Below are 16,800 nucleotides of genomic sequence, written 5' to 3'. Positions count from 1 at the left end.
CGGGCTGGGAAGGCCACTGCGCTGGTGTCCAGGTTTTTAGTTGAAAGGCAAACTGCCTGACACACACACACACACACACACACACACACACACACAGCTGTTCCGCTCCCCAAATGTCTGCAACAGCGGGGGCTGAGCCAGGCCAAAGCCAGGAGTACAGAACCGCAGTTGGGTCTCCCAGGTGTGTGGCAGGAACCCAACCACTTGAGCCACCCCATCCTGCCTCCCAAGGTGTGCCTTTGCAGGAACCTGGAGCGGAAGCTAAGGTGCGCACAAGTGGGCCCTCCCAGATGGGATGCGCCCCTGTGCGCCGCAACAAAACCTCCCATTCCCGGGTTTGAGGGCAGTGCGTAATTCTGCACGGAATCCCTCCACCTCTGAGCAAAGCCGGAAATGGCGGCGGCGTGGTCCGCTGCGCAGGCGCGTCAGCAGCGCGACGCCGGCGCTCAGGCACTGCCTTGGACGTTCTCGGGGGCCTCGGTCGACTGGGCCGGAAGTGGCTCGCGCTCGGTCTTTCCGCTTCCCTGGCCGGCGGACGAGAGTCCAGAGCGGCGCCGTCCGCTCTGAGGGTTCGCGGCCAACCGTTGCTTCGGAGGCCTCGCCGCTGCCATCACATTCTGCAGCTGAGAGACCATGGTGGGCCGGAACAGCGCCATCGCCGCCGGCGTATGCGGGGCCCTTTTCATCGGGTATTGCATTTACTTCGACCGCAAAAGACGGAGTGACCCCAACTTCAAGAACAGGTTGCGAGAACGTGAGTGTGTCCCCCTCGCCCTTGGGCCCGCACCGCACCCTCGCGCTGCCCTGCCTCGCAGCCGCCGCCCTTCGCCTCCGCGCGCTGAGCGACCGCGTGGTGTGGCCCGGAAGAGGCGATGGCGGCGTGACTCCCCGGGCTCCCGGGGCTGGCGGGCCCGCGGGATTCCCTCCATTTTGTTTTTCTCAAACCCTTCTACCGTGTAAATGCACTCCAGTTGGTATTAAAATTAAGGTTGGGGGATGGAGGATCTGGGAACTGGTGCGGGAGACGGAGGAGTGTTCCCTTTATTTTTTTTGCTAGTCCTCTTTTAAAATAGCTGTTAATGCGGAAGTCGAGCCTTTTTTATTTGACACATTTTATTTAGCCTGAAACTAAGTCGGTAAATGTAGCGCTGTATCATTGTTGCATTCCTAAACCTTCTTGGTAGCTTCGCTGAAAACGCTTCCAAGATATCAGTGAATGCTATAGAAATCGCAGGGGAGTCCAAAAGGCTGCCCTTCTCCTGTGGATCAGTCTTATTTCATACCTGCGACATATTTTTTTTTTTTAATAAGATTTGCAAGAAAGAAACAGTGTCACCAAAACCACAGCGACCCGCTTGGGTTTCGGAGGAATGTTCTTTTGCAACAATCAAGAGTAAATTTGTCGCAATAAGAAATGTTTTTTGACTTGCCCGGGTTGCTCAGTCAAAACAGTTTTTGAAGTTAAAATGTACATGTTCTGGACTTTATGAAAAGTCCAGAGAAAGTACAAAGAAGTGATTATCCAGTTTAATGTTGTTTATTAAGCTATCCTAGGTCCTTCAAGTGTTTCACGTGACCATCCATGCGATGATCTGATGTCATTTAAATGTAGTTCTAGCTGTTTCCCTTTTAAGAGGAAAAAGATGTAATTTGCCTTATTTATAGTTAGACTAATGGAAGGAGTGCTGATTTGGGTTCAGGCTGGCCTTGCAGAGCCAGCTTAGTCACTGATGAGCAGCATACTCTTGGGCTTTCTGAATCTTGATTTCCTTTGCTGTAGAATCAGGTAGTGTCCTTGGTTTGGGGCAGATGTGTGAAGAACTCACCAGGATTAGGGAAGGCCCCACTATAGATGCTGGCTGTGTGACTTCTGGAATTTAAAGTTCTAGAACTTAAAAAAAAAAAAAAATGGGACTGAGTCAGTGAATGAATTAACTCCTTTGAAAAATTCTGTTGAAATCTGCATTTGGTTGAAGAAATCAGAGGAGCTAACATTTTGGAATGTTAGTTTCTTTTTCTTTTTTTTTTTTTTTTTTTTTAATAGATTTATTTATGTATTTGAAAAGCAGAGTGACAGGGAGAGAGAGCTTCTGCCTGCTGGTTCACTCCCCAGAGCAAACCAGGAGCTTCTTCTGGGTCTCCCACGTGGGTGCAGGGGCCCAAAGACTTGGGCCATCTTTGGCTTTTTACCCAGGCCATTAGCAGGGAGCTGGTTGGGAAGTGGAGCAGCCAAGACTCAGGCAGTGCGCAGATGGCGCTGTGCCACAGTGCCGCCCCCTGGAATGTTAGTTTTAAAAGTTCCTTTTCTGTCATTTTCCATCCAAGAAATTTTTTTTCTGACTTAAGCAGTCAGCAGTGATTTAAGTGAATTACTTGTGCAGCAGTATCCCTTGGGCAAATAACTTAAAGCCTTAGTTTTTCTTTTGTGAAATGGTGTTAAGTATAGAGTTTCAGTACTTTACCTGACACGTAATTGATGAATGCTAGAGATTGTTTGTGAATAGGATTATCTTGATTTTTTTAATGACCAAGTAAAACTTGTATTCAGAGTAATTTTGGGAAATGTTTGAAGGTAATTGCAAGATTGGCTGGTTTTAAGAACTTGAAGGTATTCGGTATATGGGGGATGAAATAACTTTCAGTTCAGTAATTTTGAATTTTTCTAGTCTAGTTTCTGGTAGAATATTTATATCTGCAGTATAAGGACAGTTTCTCAAATCATTTAGCTTCTTTCCTTGTTTTTTTTTTTTTTTTTTTTTTTTTAAAGGAGAAGAGACAAAATATTTATTAGATGAAGTTAGATGTTTAGATTTGGGTCACTATTCATTCAGACTTTTGTCTCCAGGTAGCAAGAGCAGATTATCAGGATTTTTAATAGCATAGTATTTACTAATCCCATCATTAATAAATGAAATGAAGCCTCTATCATTAATATACAGCCTTCTTTAAATGAATGCTTTGGCAGTGGTGGTGTGCTGCAGTGGGTTAAGCTGCAGCTTGAGTCTGCCCCATGCCTTACTGGAGTCCCTGCTGCTCCACTTTGAATCTGGCTTCCTGCTAATGTGCCTAGGAAGGCAGAGGATTTTTTTAGTCTCTGCCACTTATGTGTGTGAGACACAGATGGAGTTTCTGGATCCTGGCTTAAGCCTGGCCCAGCCCTAGCTGATGGAGCCATTTGAGGAATGAGCCAACAGATGAAAGATCTCTGTCTCTCCCCTTCTCTGTCCCTGTCTTTCAAATAAATGGATCTTTTAGATAAATAAATAAATGCTTTAAAGTGATTTAGGGATGCACATTTGACCCAGTAGTTAAGATGTCTGTATCCCTTATTAAGCGCTTCTGGCTTTGAGCCACAGATCTGGCTTGTGATCCAGTTTTTTTTTTCTTTTTTTTAAGATTTGTATTTATTTATTTGAGAGGTAGAATTACAGACAGTGAGAGGGAGAGACAAAGAGAAAGGTCTCTTCATTTGCTGGTTCACTCCCCAATGGCCGCAATGGCCGGAGCTGGGCTGATCTGAACCAGGAGCCAGGAGCTTCTTCTGTGTCTCCCACACGGATGCAGGGTCTCAAATACTTATGCCATCTTCTACTGCTTTTGAAGACCCTAGCAGGGAGCTGGATCGAAAGAGGAGCAGCCAGGACTAGCATAGCTGGAGGATTTAGCCCACTACACCACAGTGTAGAAGCCTCTCCAGCTTCTTTTAATGCAGATCCTGGGAGACAATGATGCTGACTTAAGTGACTGGGTCCCTGCCACCACGTGGAGACTTGAGAATTTTAATCTTACTGCTAGAAATGTAAAGCATCCAAATGATCTTAAAATTGGTAACAATAGGGGCCAGTGCGGGTTAACGCCCTGGCCTGAAGTGCCGGCTCGAGATCTGGCTACTTCACTTCCAATCCAGCTCTCTGCTATGGCCTGGGAAAGCAGTAGAAGATGGTCCAAGTCCTTGGGCCCCTGCACCCGCGTGGGCGACCCGGAAGAAGCTCCTGGCTTCGGATTGGCACAGCTCCGGCCATTGCAGCCAATTGAGGAGTGAACCATCGGATGGAAGACCTCTCTCCCTCTCTCTCTCTCTCTCTCTCTCTCTCTGCCTCTCTTCTCTCTGTGTAACTCTGACTTTCAAATAAATAAATAAATAGATCTTTTTTAAAAATTGATAACAGTATCAGTCAAATGTATATGCATTCAACAATTGTACTTCCTCCATATCCTATTAAAGTTTTGTAAAGGCTGGATAGAAGTAGACCTAAGTTTCACTCTACTCAGGATTTCATTATTTTTGCCATTTTCACTAAATTCTGGCTTAACGAATTGTGTTATTGTTTAGTTCACAAGCTTCCCCTGTTCATTTCTGAGATATCTTATTTTTAGAGGAATGTCTAACAGGGATGTCTTTATTTCACTGTACTATTGAGTATGGAGGCAGAATAATACTTGAGTGCACAGGCTCTGAAATTCATCTGCCCAGGTTTGAATTGACACTCCATTATGTACTAGTTGTGACCTAGATAAATGTTGTCATGTCTAGAATTAGGGGTGATAATATCTGTTTTATTATCTATTGATAATGTTGAAAATAGTATCTGATCTGTAGCAACTAGAACTGAGTTCCTTTTTAAAATTACAAAAAAGATCATTTATTTGAGAAAGGGCTACTGAGAGCTCTCCTATCTTCTCATTCACTCCTCATTCACAGCCAGGCTTGGGCTGGAGCTGGAGCTCAGAGTTGGGAGTTCATTGCATGTTGCCCATGATGGTGGCAGGGACACAACTGACTGAGTCATTGCCTGTTGTTCCAGGGGTCTGTATTCACAGGAAGCGCGATCCCAGAATCAAACGCAGTTGTTTTAACCACTAGGCCTCGTGCCCACCCAAAAAACGACTTCTTAACATCCGAGTGTTTCTTGTCTTCGTGTCAGGTTCTTTCCTTAGTTGTGTCACAGTTATTTTCCATATCATTGGTAGTACTCAGTGATTATTACTTTAGGTAGTTAGCATAAAACAACCCTTACTGAGGGAATGACTCAATTTGAAATGCTTATTACACGGCGCCATGGCTCACTTGACTAATCCTCTGCCTGTGGTGCCGGCACCCCGGGTTCTAGTCTTGGTTGGGGTGCTGGGTACTAGTCCCTGTTGCTCCTCTTCCAGTCCAGCTCTCTGCTGTGGCCCCGGGAGGGCAGCTGAGGATGGCCCAAGTGCTTGGGTCCCTGCACTCGCATGGGAGACCCGGGAGGAAGCACCCGGTTCCTGGCTTCGGATTGGTGCAGCGCTGGCCCTAGCAGCCGTTAGGGGAGTGAATGGAAGGAAGACCTTTCTCTCTGTCTATAACTCTTCTGTCAAATAAAACAATTTAAAAAAAAAAAAAGAAATGCTTATTACATGGCACGTGTATTGTAAACCAGGAATTTTAAAAAATAATTTGTCATCTCTATGAAGTTGGTACTGTTAAACAGTTGTATGAAAAGAGATGCCCAGGTTATTATAACTTGCCCAATCACATACTGCTAGTAAATGGAAGAGCTTGGATACAAAACAGGCCATTTGGACTAAAAAATTGCTTTGCTTACTCTAAGCCAACACCCCTTTTCAATTTTTTAAAGGTTTCTTTGAAAGGCAGAGAGAGAGAGAACTTTCACCTGCCAGATTTGGGCCAGGCTCAAGTCAGGAGCCATTTTGGTCTCTTTCAAAGGGCAGTAGGCTAAAGTATGAAGCAGTTAAGCAGTCTTGACTGCCTTCCCAAGTGCACTAGTAGTAGGGAGCTGAATCTGAAGCAGAGCGGCAACTCAAACCTTAGCACTCCTGTATGGGATGCTAGTGTCTGTGGCTTACTCCCCTAGCCACAACATTGGCCCCTTTGCCAGCACCTTTTAGCGTGGGGTATACCAATAAAGAGGAATTTAAAATAGTACTGAGGGGGGGGAAATAGTACTGAGTTTCCTGTTAATGATGGATTGATTTAAGAGTTGATTAGTTGGGGCCTGCGTTGTGGCTAGCAGGTAAAGCCACTGCCTGTGATGCTGGCGTCCTATATGGATGCTGGTTCTTGTCCTGGCTGCTCACCTTCCCCCCCAGCTCCCTGCTAAATGGCCTGGGAAAGCAGTGGACGATGGCTCAAATGCTTGGGCCCCTGCACCCACGTGGGAGACTGGGAGGAAGCTCCTGGCTCCTAGTTTCAGTACTGGTTGTTTTGACCATTTGGGGACTGAACCAGTAGATTGAAGAGCCTTATCTTTTCTTCCTTTCTCTCTGTAACTCTTTCCAAAAAATTAAATATTTCTTTAAAAAAGAATTGATTAATATTTTAGAGCTTTAAACATCTCTTCTCAGATTTTTAGTTTCTTGACTTTGTAGTAAAAAAAAAAAGACTTACAAAACAACCTACATATTCTAGGCGGAAGTCTTAAATAGCCAGCAGTAGTTCAATTAAGATTTTAGCATAACAGTGCATTTCTGAACTGTGTCTCCTCCCAACTTTTACCAACTACCTAAATACTGTATTGTAATTTTTAGAAAACTTTCTCAAATGTTATTTTTATCCTATTTAAGAATGACATTGGGGCCAGTGCTGTGGCATAGCAGGTAAAGCCGCCGCCTGCATTGCCATTGCTGGTATCCCATATGGGCACAGGTTCTAGTCCCGGCTTCTCCACTTCTAATCCAGCTCTCTGCTCTGGCCTGGGAAAGCAGTAGAAGATGGCCCAAGTGCTTGGGCCCCTGCACCCACGTGCGAGACACGGAAGAAGCTCCTGGATCCTGGATCCTGGCTTTGGATTGGCACAGCTCCGGCTATTGCGGACAATTAGGGAGTGAACCAGTGGATGGAAGAGCTTTCTCTCTGTCTTTCTGCCTCTCCTCCTCTCTCTGTGTAACTCTGACTTTCAGATAAATAAATCTTTTTTAAAAAAAGAATGACATTAATTTTTAACTTTTATTAAAGGTAGAATCTGGTGTATCTCAGTAATTCCCTAAAAGCAATGTTCTACTTCCCCTTTACATATCCTGTGCAGGCTGAAGGGCAGGGCATCTCAGCTCTGCTTATTGTCATTACTTTAGCTGTTGAACTGTCTCCATCTTTTGAGTTGCTGAGCAGGTTTCCCAGAAAGAAGAAAAAAACCTCCTGCCTGAATGTCATGTTGCCTGTAGCTTACTGATTAGACCTATTCATGTGGCCTTGACAGGGGGACCATGGAAGGCAGAGTACTAGTCAGGAATGTTTGTAAATGGAATTCATTAATGACCGCCACAGGAATTTGACTTTTGCTAATGGCAAAATGAAAATACCGTATTTCATTTCTTGTAGGAAGAAAGAAACAAAAGCTTGCCAAAGAGAGAGCTGGGCTTTCCAAGGTAACAATCCATTTGTGTTTTGTTTAAATACTATATATTTATCCTTTACAGAAATATCATATCACCTAAAAATATGCTTCAGTATGTGTTTTGAGAAAACTGGTTGATGTTGGACGTTGATACTCTATTTTAAAATAGTTTGTGTTTTTAGGAATGGGTGAATAATTTAGTTCAGCTACAGATTATCCTTCATTAGTTGCCCTTTGTTATCTTTTTGGTAGCCTTGTCTCACTAACAACCCAGAAAAATAGATGTAGATATGTATTAGTGAATATTTGTAGATTAAAGAATACAATAGATTATTGCTAAATGCTGGAGGTAGTCAGTGAAAGATACCTCTACTAGAGACTTCACATTTTTCACTGTTGCTGGATTATAAATGTATATGATATGATCCAAAACTAAAAACTTTACTTAGTTGAAGTATAGATTTTTAAATAAAAAAAAGGACTTTTTATAGCAGTTTCCATTTTTAGAAAGATAAGCCATATAACTGATGGCATTATATATTTCTGTAATTTTTCAGGTACACATCACAAAATAAAACACAGCAATACAAACATTTGAATAACTGCTTATAATTTTAATTGCAAAAAAATTTACAAGTAGCTCAGATGCCCAACAAAAAGAAAATGATTGGCCGGCTGTGGCTCACTTGGCTAATCCTCTGCCTGTGGCACCGGCACCCCGGTTTCTAGGCCCAGTTGGGGCGCTGGGTACTAGACTATTTGTTCCTCTTCCAGTCCAGCTCTCTGCAGTGGCCCGGGAAGGCAGTGAAGGATGGCCCAAGCACCCGCATGGGAAACCAGGAGGAAGCACCTGGCTCCTGGCTTCAGATCAGCGCAGCACGCAGGCCATAGCGGCCATTTGGGGGATGAACCAACGGAAAAAGGAAGACCTTTCTCTCTGTCTCTCTATCTCGCTATCTAACTCTGCCTGTCAAAATTTAAAAAAAAAAATCATTTTTTAGATGGCATTAAAATATATGAAATAATGCTGAATCAGAAAAACAAAATGATTACAGTTGTTTAAAAGTATATCATAGTAGCAATCAAAAAATAACAGTGTGTAGATGGTATAGATACTGGTAGCTTTCATTTTTTTCTTCTTTTTTTTTAAATATTTATTTATTTGGAAGGCAGAGTTACCAGAGAAAGAAGGAGAGGCAGGGAAAGAGAGGTCTTCTATCCACTGGTTTATTCCCTACTTGGTTGCAACGTCTGGAGCTGTGCCGGTCCGAAGCCAGGAGCTTCCTCCAGGTTTCCCACACAGGTGTAGGGGCCCCAGGACTTGTGCCATCTTCTACTGCCTCCCCAGGCCATAACAGAGAGTTGGATCAGAAGTGGAGCAGCCAGGACTTGAACCGGCGCCTATATGGGATGCCAGCATTGTAGGCATCGGCTTTACCCACTGCACCACAGCGCCAGCCCCTCATTTTTTCTTAGATTTGATTCAGAGCTTTCTAGGAACTATTAAAATACCAACTTAATTAACATTTTTTCTTTCATTCATTTGATTATAGATATTATAATTGGTAAAAGTGTTAATAATAACTGTCTCTTACCAATTTTGGAACTAGCTATTCAATTTTTTGTTTTATTTTCATTGGTGTTGGCATAATGTTGATGTCAGTTACTAACGAGTCTATTTCCCAATAGTTACCTGACCTTAAAGATGCAGAAGCTGTTCAGAAGTTCTTCCTTGAAGAAATACAGCTTGGTGAAGAGTTACTAGCTCAAGGTAATAATCATTAAAAGAGTATAGAACTAAAACTATTCTTTAAACTCATAAATTTATGATGATAAGAGGTTTTTCTTATGTAGCTTGGTTATTTTTAGGAAAAGAAGTGTAAATATTTCAAGACATATTTTGAATACTTAGCAGTGTGATTATTTATATAAGACTAGTTCTAGAGAGAAATATTTCTTTGGGTTATCATCACCTATAGTGTATTTTAATTGAATTTTAGTTCTTGCTATATCATATGACAAAAAATAAAATTTTTCCAAATGAGGTTACTATTAAGTAGTTTAGACTCTATATATAGCTGTGGTGCAATATGTAGATAGTAACTGAAGCATGTGAGGCAGGAATATACTATTCAATGCCTTCATCTAATCTTCAGGTATTTTCCAGTGTTTATAGGAAAGAATGGCTAATTAAGTCCCAGAGAAGGTTAATTTACCTAATCAAGATCACATGGTGAGTTCATGACACCTCATTTCAGAAGTAACCAGTAGTGTCTCATCCAGAATTTAGACTTTTCATTAATTTGTGCCTTATTTATTCCCTCTGACACAATTAAGGGGATTTTTTTCCCTTCAGTGATTCCTGTTACAGAGTTAAATTATGAAATTGACAAATTTGAAAGGCAGAGTTACAGGGAGAGAGAGGGAGAGGTCCTCCATCTGCTAGTTTACTCCCCGAATGGCCAAGGCTGGGCCAGGTCAAAATCAGGAACCAGGAGCTTCTTCCAGATCTCCTGCCACGGGTGCAGGGGCCCAAGGACATGAGCCATCATCTTCTACTGCTTTTCCAGGCCATAGCAGGGAGCTGGGTGGGAAGTAGAGTAGCTAGGACTTGAACCAGCACTGATATGGGATGCTGGCATTGCAGGCGCTGGCTTTACTAAACCATTACGTCACAGTACCAGGCCCCTCAGTAATCTTTTTTGTGTCATATTAACATTTATCCCAAAAGTACTTTTGAAGTACATAGTTACTGATAAAAATGACATCGGCTTTAAGTTGTTTTTCTTATTCTCATTGCTGCATCAATATAGATTTAGAACTGAACTGCATGATCATATGTGTGCATGTTTCATTTGTGGCGGCTTTTTTTTTTCTTTTATTCATGTCTTCCATTTCCCAAGAAGTAATATTTTTTATTTATAAGTTTTATGTATTTATTTGAAAGGCAGAGTGATGGAGCATGAGCAAGCATGTGCTTCAGTTTGCTGGTTCACTCCCCAAATGCCTGCCACAGCCAGGGCTGGCCCAGGCCAGAAGTATGTAGGAGAACCAATTAAAATGTGAGAACAGGAGAAAGATTCAAGAAATATTTCTAGGTCTTTTACAGACCTAACAAACACTTCAGTTCCTCCAGTGATCTGAGAGAGAGGTTGTGGGTATTGGGGAAAGGGAGAAGAATCCCATCAGTTGGTAAGCTGGGCTTAATTCTGAATGGCAGTACTTTGTATTCCTTTAACATTGGGTTCGATCTTTCCATATTGTATAATAGATGATTATCTGATGATGGTATTTTTTAATTTTTTAAAATTTATTTCTTTTGAAAGGAGAGTGACAGAGAGGGAGAGACATTCCATCGACTGGTTCTCTTTCCAAATGGCCACAGTGGCTGGCGCTGGCCCACTTCTAAGCCAGGAGCCTAGAGCTTCATCTGGGTTCCCACATGCGTGGCAGGGACCCAAGTACTTGGACCGTCCTCTGCTGCCTTCCTGGCCACATTAACCATGGGCTAGATTGGAAGCAAGGCAAGTGGGATTGAAAGGGACACTTTGATATGTGGTGCCAGCATCACTGGCAGTGGCTTCACCTACTGCACCACAGAACTGGCTCCTGTATGATGCTTTTGTTACTCTTGGTACTAACAAAAGGTACTGCTAATGCTGTGGCTATCTAGACAGCAAAACTGATAGTAACATCTGCTTTGCAAGACAGGTTGATTAATTGAGGTCGTGTCAGTGTACCCGGATATATTTTTTAACATTGTTGGATTTGCAGAAAAGATAATTGCCAAACTTGGTTCAGAGATGTTTTATTATGTCTAAAAAGGAACTGAGCCAATTTCTTGATCACATATACCTCTTCACTGAACATTACTGAATCAGTGCACAGCAGAGGTGCACCACTCTTGTGGTGATCATCTTTACGACAGCATTTCAGAAATTACAAGGAGGTCAGCATGGTGGCTGAACATACCCATATGGCAATTGCCAACACAATTGGGGTATCCTGAAACAGTGTATAGATTAGAAAAATCACAGTTCTTACATTGGCAGTGGAGATTCAGTTGTTTCAGGCTATAGTTGAGAGGTGTTGAGGAAGCTCTTGGAAAACTTTACTAAATTTAAGTGCTGTCAGAGACCCCACAGTACTCACATTTTTACCCCAAAGCTTTCTTAATCTTTACACAGAAGCTAATTGGTAGAATAAGAGCTACACCATCATATACCAAATTCAGGGTCCTAGAAAGAACACCAGGAGTGACAGTTATGAGAGCCATGCTTGTCATCAGCTTGCAGCCTCAAAGGCATGAGGTCTAATGGTAGGAGGATATTGGAAATCAGCCAGTCTCGGGGACAAAAAGAAGTACAATGGTTAGGAATGATCTGATGACATTATCTTAGGTCGTGAATGGCTCTCAAAAAGGCTGAGAAAATTTTTGGTTGTATATTTGATTTGTCTTTTGGGAAGCCTTCTTGTGTCATTGGCTGTTGACTTAGTTTAGAATAAATCAGATTTAGTTCAACACCTGTGCTGTTACTTGTGTTAAGGTGGAAGTTAGCAATATAAACAGAAAGTTCTGGACTTAAGAAGCCCTGGGCTCTATAACTTTAAGCAATTTCTTAATTCCTCTTAATGAGGACTAAGGCTAGTAACTGACTGAAGGTTCTGATAATGATATGAATCTGTTCCTATAAACCACAAAGAACACTGTTTCTGGTACTTGCTAAATGTTAGGAGAATAAAGATTGAGGAGGGAGTGTTTGAGCCACTTGGATAAATAATGGTTTTTAAAAATACTTATTTGTTTGAAGAGAGAAGACAGAGATCGCCCTTCTGCGCCCTTCTGCTGACTCGGTCCCCAAATGCCCACAACACCAGGTCCAGGCCCAACTGAAGACAGGAGCTAGGAACTGAATCCAATTCTCATATAGGTGGCAGGACCCCAGCTAACTACCTGAGCCATCTTCTGCTGCCTTCTAGGTCTGCATTTGCAGGAAACTGGACTTGGGAGTGGAGCTAGGACTTGAGCATAGGTGCTCTGATATATCTTGGGCAGTGTCCTAACTGCTAGGTCATATGTCTAAAGTCAGTACTAGAAAAGCACTGTTAGAAAATATCTAATTAATATAATTTAAAACTCATTCTTACTAAGATTGGTTTACTCTGAAATTTTTTAATGAATGATTGCTTAGTAAATAAAAACAGCTTAGTTGAAAACGTAATCTTTATGGTATCAGAAGGTGAAGGATCTGAAATTTTACCATATACATTGGTTTGCCCATTTTATGGGTGCTGGCTGAAGGCATGAGATGCCTGAGTCACACAAAAGACAGCTTATTACTCACTATAATAGCAGTAGCCGGGGTATTGTCATTTGCCTGGTTCTTTGTGCCCCACAGTGCATACCCACCAGTACACATAGTGGGTTTGTGTATAGGAGAGGAGCCCTGAATTTATGGAAACAATCTTTAAAAAGATGTTTGTGGTTTGCCATAAATGTCGATTATATTCTGAATGAAACACAAATAGAGCCTTGTTCCAAATGGAGATACTTTGTAATTCCAAAGATGTTCACCATACGTACTTCCTGAGAAGGATAATTTGAAGCCAAGGCAGCAAATATCTCTGTTCAGAAATGGTACAGAACTGGGAGAGACTCACCTGTATCAGTATTTTAAATTTTTTAAAAGAATTTATTCAAAAGGCATAGTGATAGGGAGAGAGATCTTCCATTTACTAGTTTACTCACCAAATGGTTGCAACAGTCCAGGCTGGGCCAGGTTGAAACCAGGAGCCTGGAACTTCATCCAGGACTTGCACATGGATAATGGGCCCAGGCACGTGGGCCATATTCTGCTTCCATGATGCGTTAGCAGGAAGCTGGATGGCTGGGAAGCGGAGTAGCTGGGAATTGAACTGGCACTCTAGTATGGGATTTAGGAGTCCCAAGTGGCAGCTTAACCTTCTGCTCTACAACACTGGCCCCTAATAGCACAAAATTTTATTCAGAAAATATTAGAATTTTTTAGAATTTTATTTAAGGTAGAATCAACTCAGGACAAGGATCACATGACAGTTAATTGATATTTATTGAGTAAATCTTAAAAATCTGTAAGCCTTAATTTTTTCTTCCAAGAGTTATAAGACACTATTAAAGAAAATTTATAGATAAAGCAAATAAATACTGTCACTTAGAGATCAATCACTGTTTTGTTACCTGCTTCTTCCTGACATAGTTTTATCAAGGTGAACATTTTTCCAACTGGTAGCATTTAAAATTTTTTTATTTCCGATGGCAGGAGCCAGGTACTTCTCCTGGTCTCCCATGGGGTGCAGGGCCCAAGTACTTGGGCCATCCTCCACTGCATTCCCTGGCCACAGCATTTTTTATTTCCATGTGATAACATTGATTTGGTACAAATGGTTGGTTTAAAGCAAAATTGAGTAAGTTTTCTACTCTGTCATCCATCTCCTAAGTTTGCTCTTTTCATAGAAAAGTACTTTTCAGTTGTTCGTAATTTCTTAGTAATGCTTTTGGAAATACATTTCTACACTGTACTTTTCCCCTTATGTATGTATGTAGATTGAGGGCATCTCCATATTAGAATATGTAATCTGACTCATTCTTGATAATAGATTAATAATATTCAGATATATGAATACACTATAGATTATTTTCAGTTTTTTACTTACACAGGTTTTGTTCTGCATCACTTGGAGATGGTGTGAAAAGTTGAATTTTTTTGACAAAGGCGAAGGCTTTTCAGGTTACAATTTTATATGAACCTTACAGGTGAATATGAAAAGGGTGTGGACCATCTGACAAATGCAATTGCTGTATGTGGGCAGCCACAGCAATTGCTGCAAGTATTGCAGCAAACTCTTCCACCGCCAGTGTTCCAGATGCTGCTCACTAAACTCCCAACAATTAGTCAGGTAAGGACTAGAAATGTTGTAAGTGTGGAATTTCTGTGAATGGAATGTTTAGAGGCATCTGAAAATGAGCTTAATGAACATGGTGAAATCATAAAACTTACCTGCATATTGGAGAAATATTGGTGCTTGAAATTTTCTTCCCCAGTGACAAAACACTCAAATGACTAGGCATAAGATCTAAAGATTGTGGCCCAGAGGTAGACCTGGCAGTGTGTATCTTAGTGTTAAGTCACAGGCCCCAGACCCATGCCACTCTTGACGTTTTTCTAAAACTAGCTCTCTGCCTCCTCTTCTGAGAGATTATGCCTTAGGTAAGTAAGGTGGCCTAACAGAGGACATGGAGTCAAGATGGCATAGCTTGGACCTTATGTCATACAGCACTCTTTGACCTCACTTGTCTAATAACACAGTTCCACCCCTGCTGAGGTGGGCTTTGAATTTGGAGCTATTAGATTACATCCCTAAATCCCTACTCAGAAGTGCAAAAATCCCATTTATATGAAAGATAAGCATAACTTAAAAGTTATAAAGTACTGATCAGTATTCTTAGTTTGTATGGGAATGAAGAGCTCTGAAACTCTTTCTGATTTGAGTTATGTAATTGGCTAACATATAGCATAATGTAATATTATGTTTTTCTGACTTAAATTTTGAAATGGAACTGGCAATAGTATAATCATCGTTTTCTTAGATAATAACAATATATAAACGGTTAACTGTTGAAATAAATGTCAAAATGGGTGAACTGTTAGCAAGATTTGATTCTTTGAATCAAAGAGCATTTTCTGTTGAACTTAGAATCCTGATTACATGCTTATAACACTTGAATTTTTTTTTCTTTCAGAGAATTGTAAGTGCTCAGAGCTTGGCTGAAGATGATGTGGAATGAAGAATTTCAACATAATAAAATCTCACTTCAAAATATTTTTAAAATTCTTAACTTGGAAGCTGAGCAGCTCTGGGGGAAAAAGGGCAAATAAGCTTGTTGTGGACTGTCCTACACTGAAATCTACCAAAGTTCATGTTTGCTTTGCGTAGATCCATTTGTCTGTTTTATTTATTTTCCCAGTGAAAAGTGTATTTTGTAGAGAGCTTTTCATTTTATAAATACACTATGAGTTACCAAAATATCATGGATTTTGTTTATTTCTAAAATATGCAATTAAAGTGTACATATATAACATACTTACATTAAAAATACCCAATACTCCATTTCTAAGATAGGTGAAAGAGGGTGGAAGAAAGCTGAAGAATGTACTTTTTTTATAAACTAGCACATTTTGACATAAATTAGAAAATTGAATGGAAACTTGATTGTATTGTGAAGACTGAGCATTAAAGTTCTTCAAGAGACATTTCCATTTAATCTCTTAACCATGTGCGGTGTGCTGCTGTGCTAGCAACTTCACCCTGTCCCCTTGGGTTAGTCTGGAGATGTTGTGTTTAAATCAGTGGCCTTCATGTGTTCTGGGGATTTTTCTCCATGTGTTTTAAATATGTGGAGTTGCAAATAACACTAGGAATTAGATCTGTATATGCCACTAATCTAGCTATGTGAGCTTTTGCCAGTTCATGTCTGCTCATTTTGCTCATTTATGAAGTAAGGAAATCAGTCTCCTGATCTCTGAGGTGTCCCCTTCTGCTCCTGATTCAGTTGGTTCCGTTGGACAGCTTCAAATCCATCTTCACCTGAGAAGTGTATTTGGGCAACCTGGCTTTGTATTTGTTTATATTCTGAATTTTGCATGCTTGCCTGACTTAGTATTTCTGAATTGATGTTTTTAAAAATGTTGTAAATATCTTGTTGCTTTATCACTGAAATTAAATGGGATCTGTCAGTGCTCCCTAAAGTAAGCTAAAACTTAACCTTTATGATAACTCGGATGATCTGCTTGTAAAAGGGTTGGTTTCCTTTGGCTTTTATCTCCGTGTGTCTCCTTAATCCTTCTTCCACTCGATTAATTTATCTGACATTTGCGGCCGCGGGTTCAGTTTCAAAGCTGAGAATAATTGCACTGTGGTCCTTAATGGCAGCAGTTGGACTGTGCAGTATTTCTCATTATACACATTGTTTTTATTCCATCTAAAAGTTTGGAGAGGTCCTAGAGACTTTTCTTATCTACTAGACCTTTTACTCTGGTTTCTCTTTATTCTGGCTTTTCTTAACCTTAATCTTGGATTTTTTTGTGGTGTAGTGGATGATGGCTGCACTTTCTGCCTCTGATTTAGCTGCACAGCCTTGGCCAAGTCACATTACATCTCTGAACATATCTCTAATGTTCTTTAAAATTGTTCCATCAGAGTGAGTGACTCACATACGTGAGGACTCTCCTTCAGGTTCCTTCCAGGTTTGTGATCCTGAACCTTTAAACCATGCTGTTTTGGAAGTGGTGCAAAATGCTTTTCAGGGAGGGGGGGCGGGCACAATATGCTGGATGATTGGTTTTAATCATAGATCAGTGTTGGACCTTGCAGCTATGAAAGAATCTGCACCAGTTCCAGGCGTAGAGGAAACTAGAAATGGGAAGTGGAGCAAGAG

General features: G+C 41.2%; 1 protein-coding gene and 1 non-coding gene across 10 annotated transcripts; both read left to right on the top strand.

Annotated features, from left to right (window-relative positions):
• Positions 1–280: 280 nt before the first annotated feature.
• TOMM20 (translocase of outer mitochondrial membrane 20) lies at positions 281–15,389 on the top strand. Of its 9 annotated transcripts, none has more exons than XR_016219008.1 (6): positions 506–754; positions 7,310–7,356; positions 9,015–9,096; positions 9,493–9,558; positions 14,119–14,261; positions 15,106–15,389. XR_016219008.1 is itself a non-coding variant. In XM_002717348.6 (5 exons), exons 1-5 carry the CDS (start codon positions 634–636, stop codon positions 15,148–15,150), a joined length of 438 nt encoding a protein of 145 aa, XP_002717394.1. In that variant the 5' UTR covers positions 506–633; the 3' UTR covers positions 15,151–15,389. The 9 variants fall into 9 exon arrangements, 4 of the variants coding, with proteins under 4 accessions (XP_089167722.1, XP_089167723.1, XP_002717394.1 ...); XR_016219009.1 differs by having other exon boundaries at positions 14,023–14,261; XR_016219006.1 differs by lacking the exon at positions 7,310–7,356 and having other exon boundaries at positions 281–754.
• Positions 1,160–1,294, top strand: LOC127483625 (small nucleolar RNA SNORA14). Its single transcript, XR_007910063.1, has one exon. It is a non-coding gene; the product is annotated as a small nucleolar RNA SNORA14 (small nucleolar RNA).
• Positions 15,390–16,800: the final 1,411 nt, after the last annotated feature.

The sequence above is a fragment of the Oryctolagus cuniculus genome, chromosome 13, assembly GCF_051225735.1.
Source record: "Oryctolagus cuniculus isolate XC-2025 breed Fujian yellow rabbit chromosome 13, ASM5122573v1, whole genome shotgun sequence".
NCBI classification, from domain to species: Eukaryota; Metazoa; Chordata; class Mammalia; order Lagomorpha; family Leporidae; genus Oryctolagus; species Oryctolagus cuniculus.
The sequence above is the reverse complement of the archived record's forward strand: the minus strand, read 5'-3'. Positions and strand labels throughout refer to the sequence as shown.

What these genes read in the sequence shown, in the direction of transcription:
- TOMM20 (XM_089311596.1), top strand. Translation starts at nt 296, where the DNA reads ATGCGCCCCTGTGCGCCGCAACAAAACCTCCCATTCCCGGGTTTGAGG. An exon ending in TGAAGAGTTACTAGCTCAAG is followed by an intron (nt 9,097 to 14,118) that starts GTAATAATCATT and finishes TGAACCTTACAG; the next exon opens with GTGAATATGAAAAGGGTGTG. An exon ending in AACTCCCAACAATTAGTCAG is followed by an intron (nt 14,262 to 15,105) that starts GTAAGGACTAGA and finishes TTTTTCTTTCAG; the next exon opens with AGAATTGTAAGTGCTCAGAG.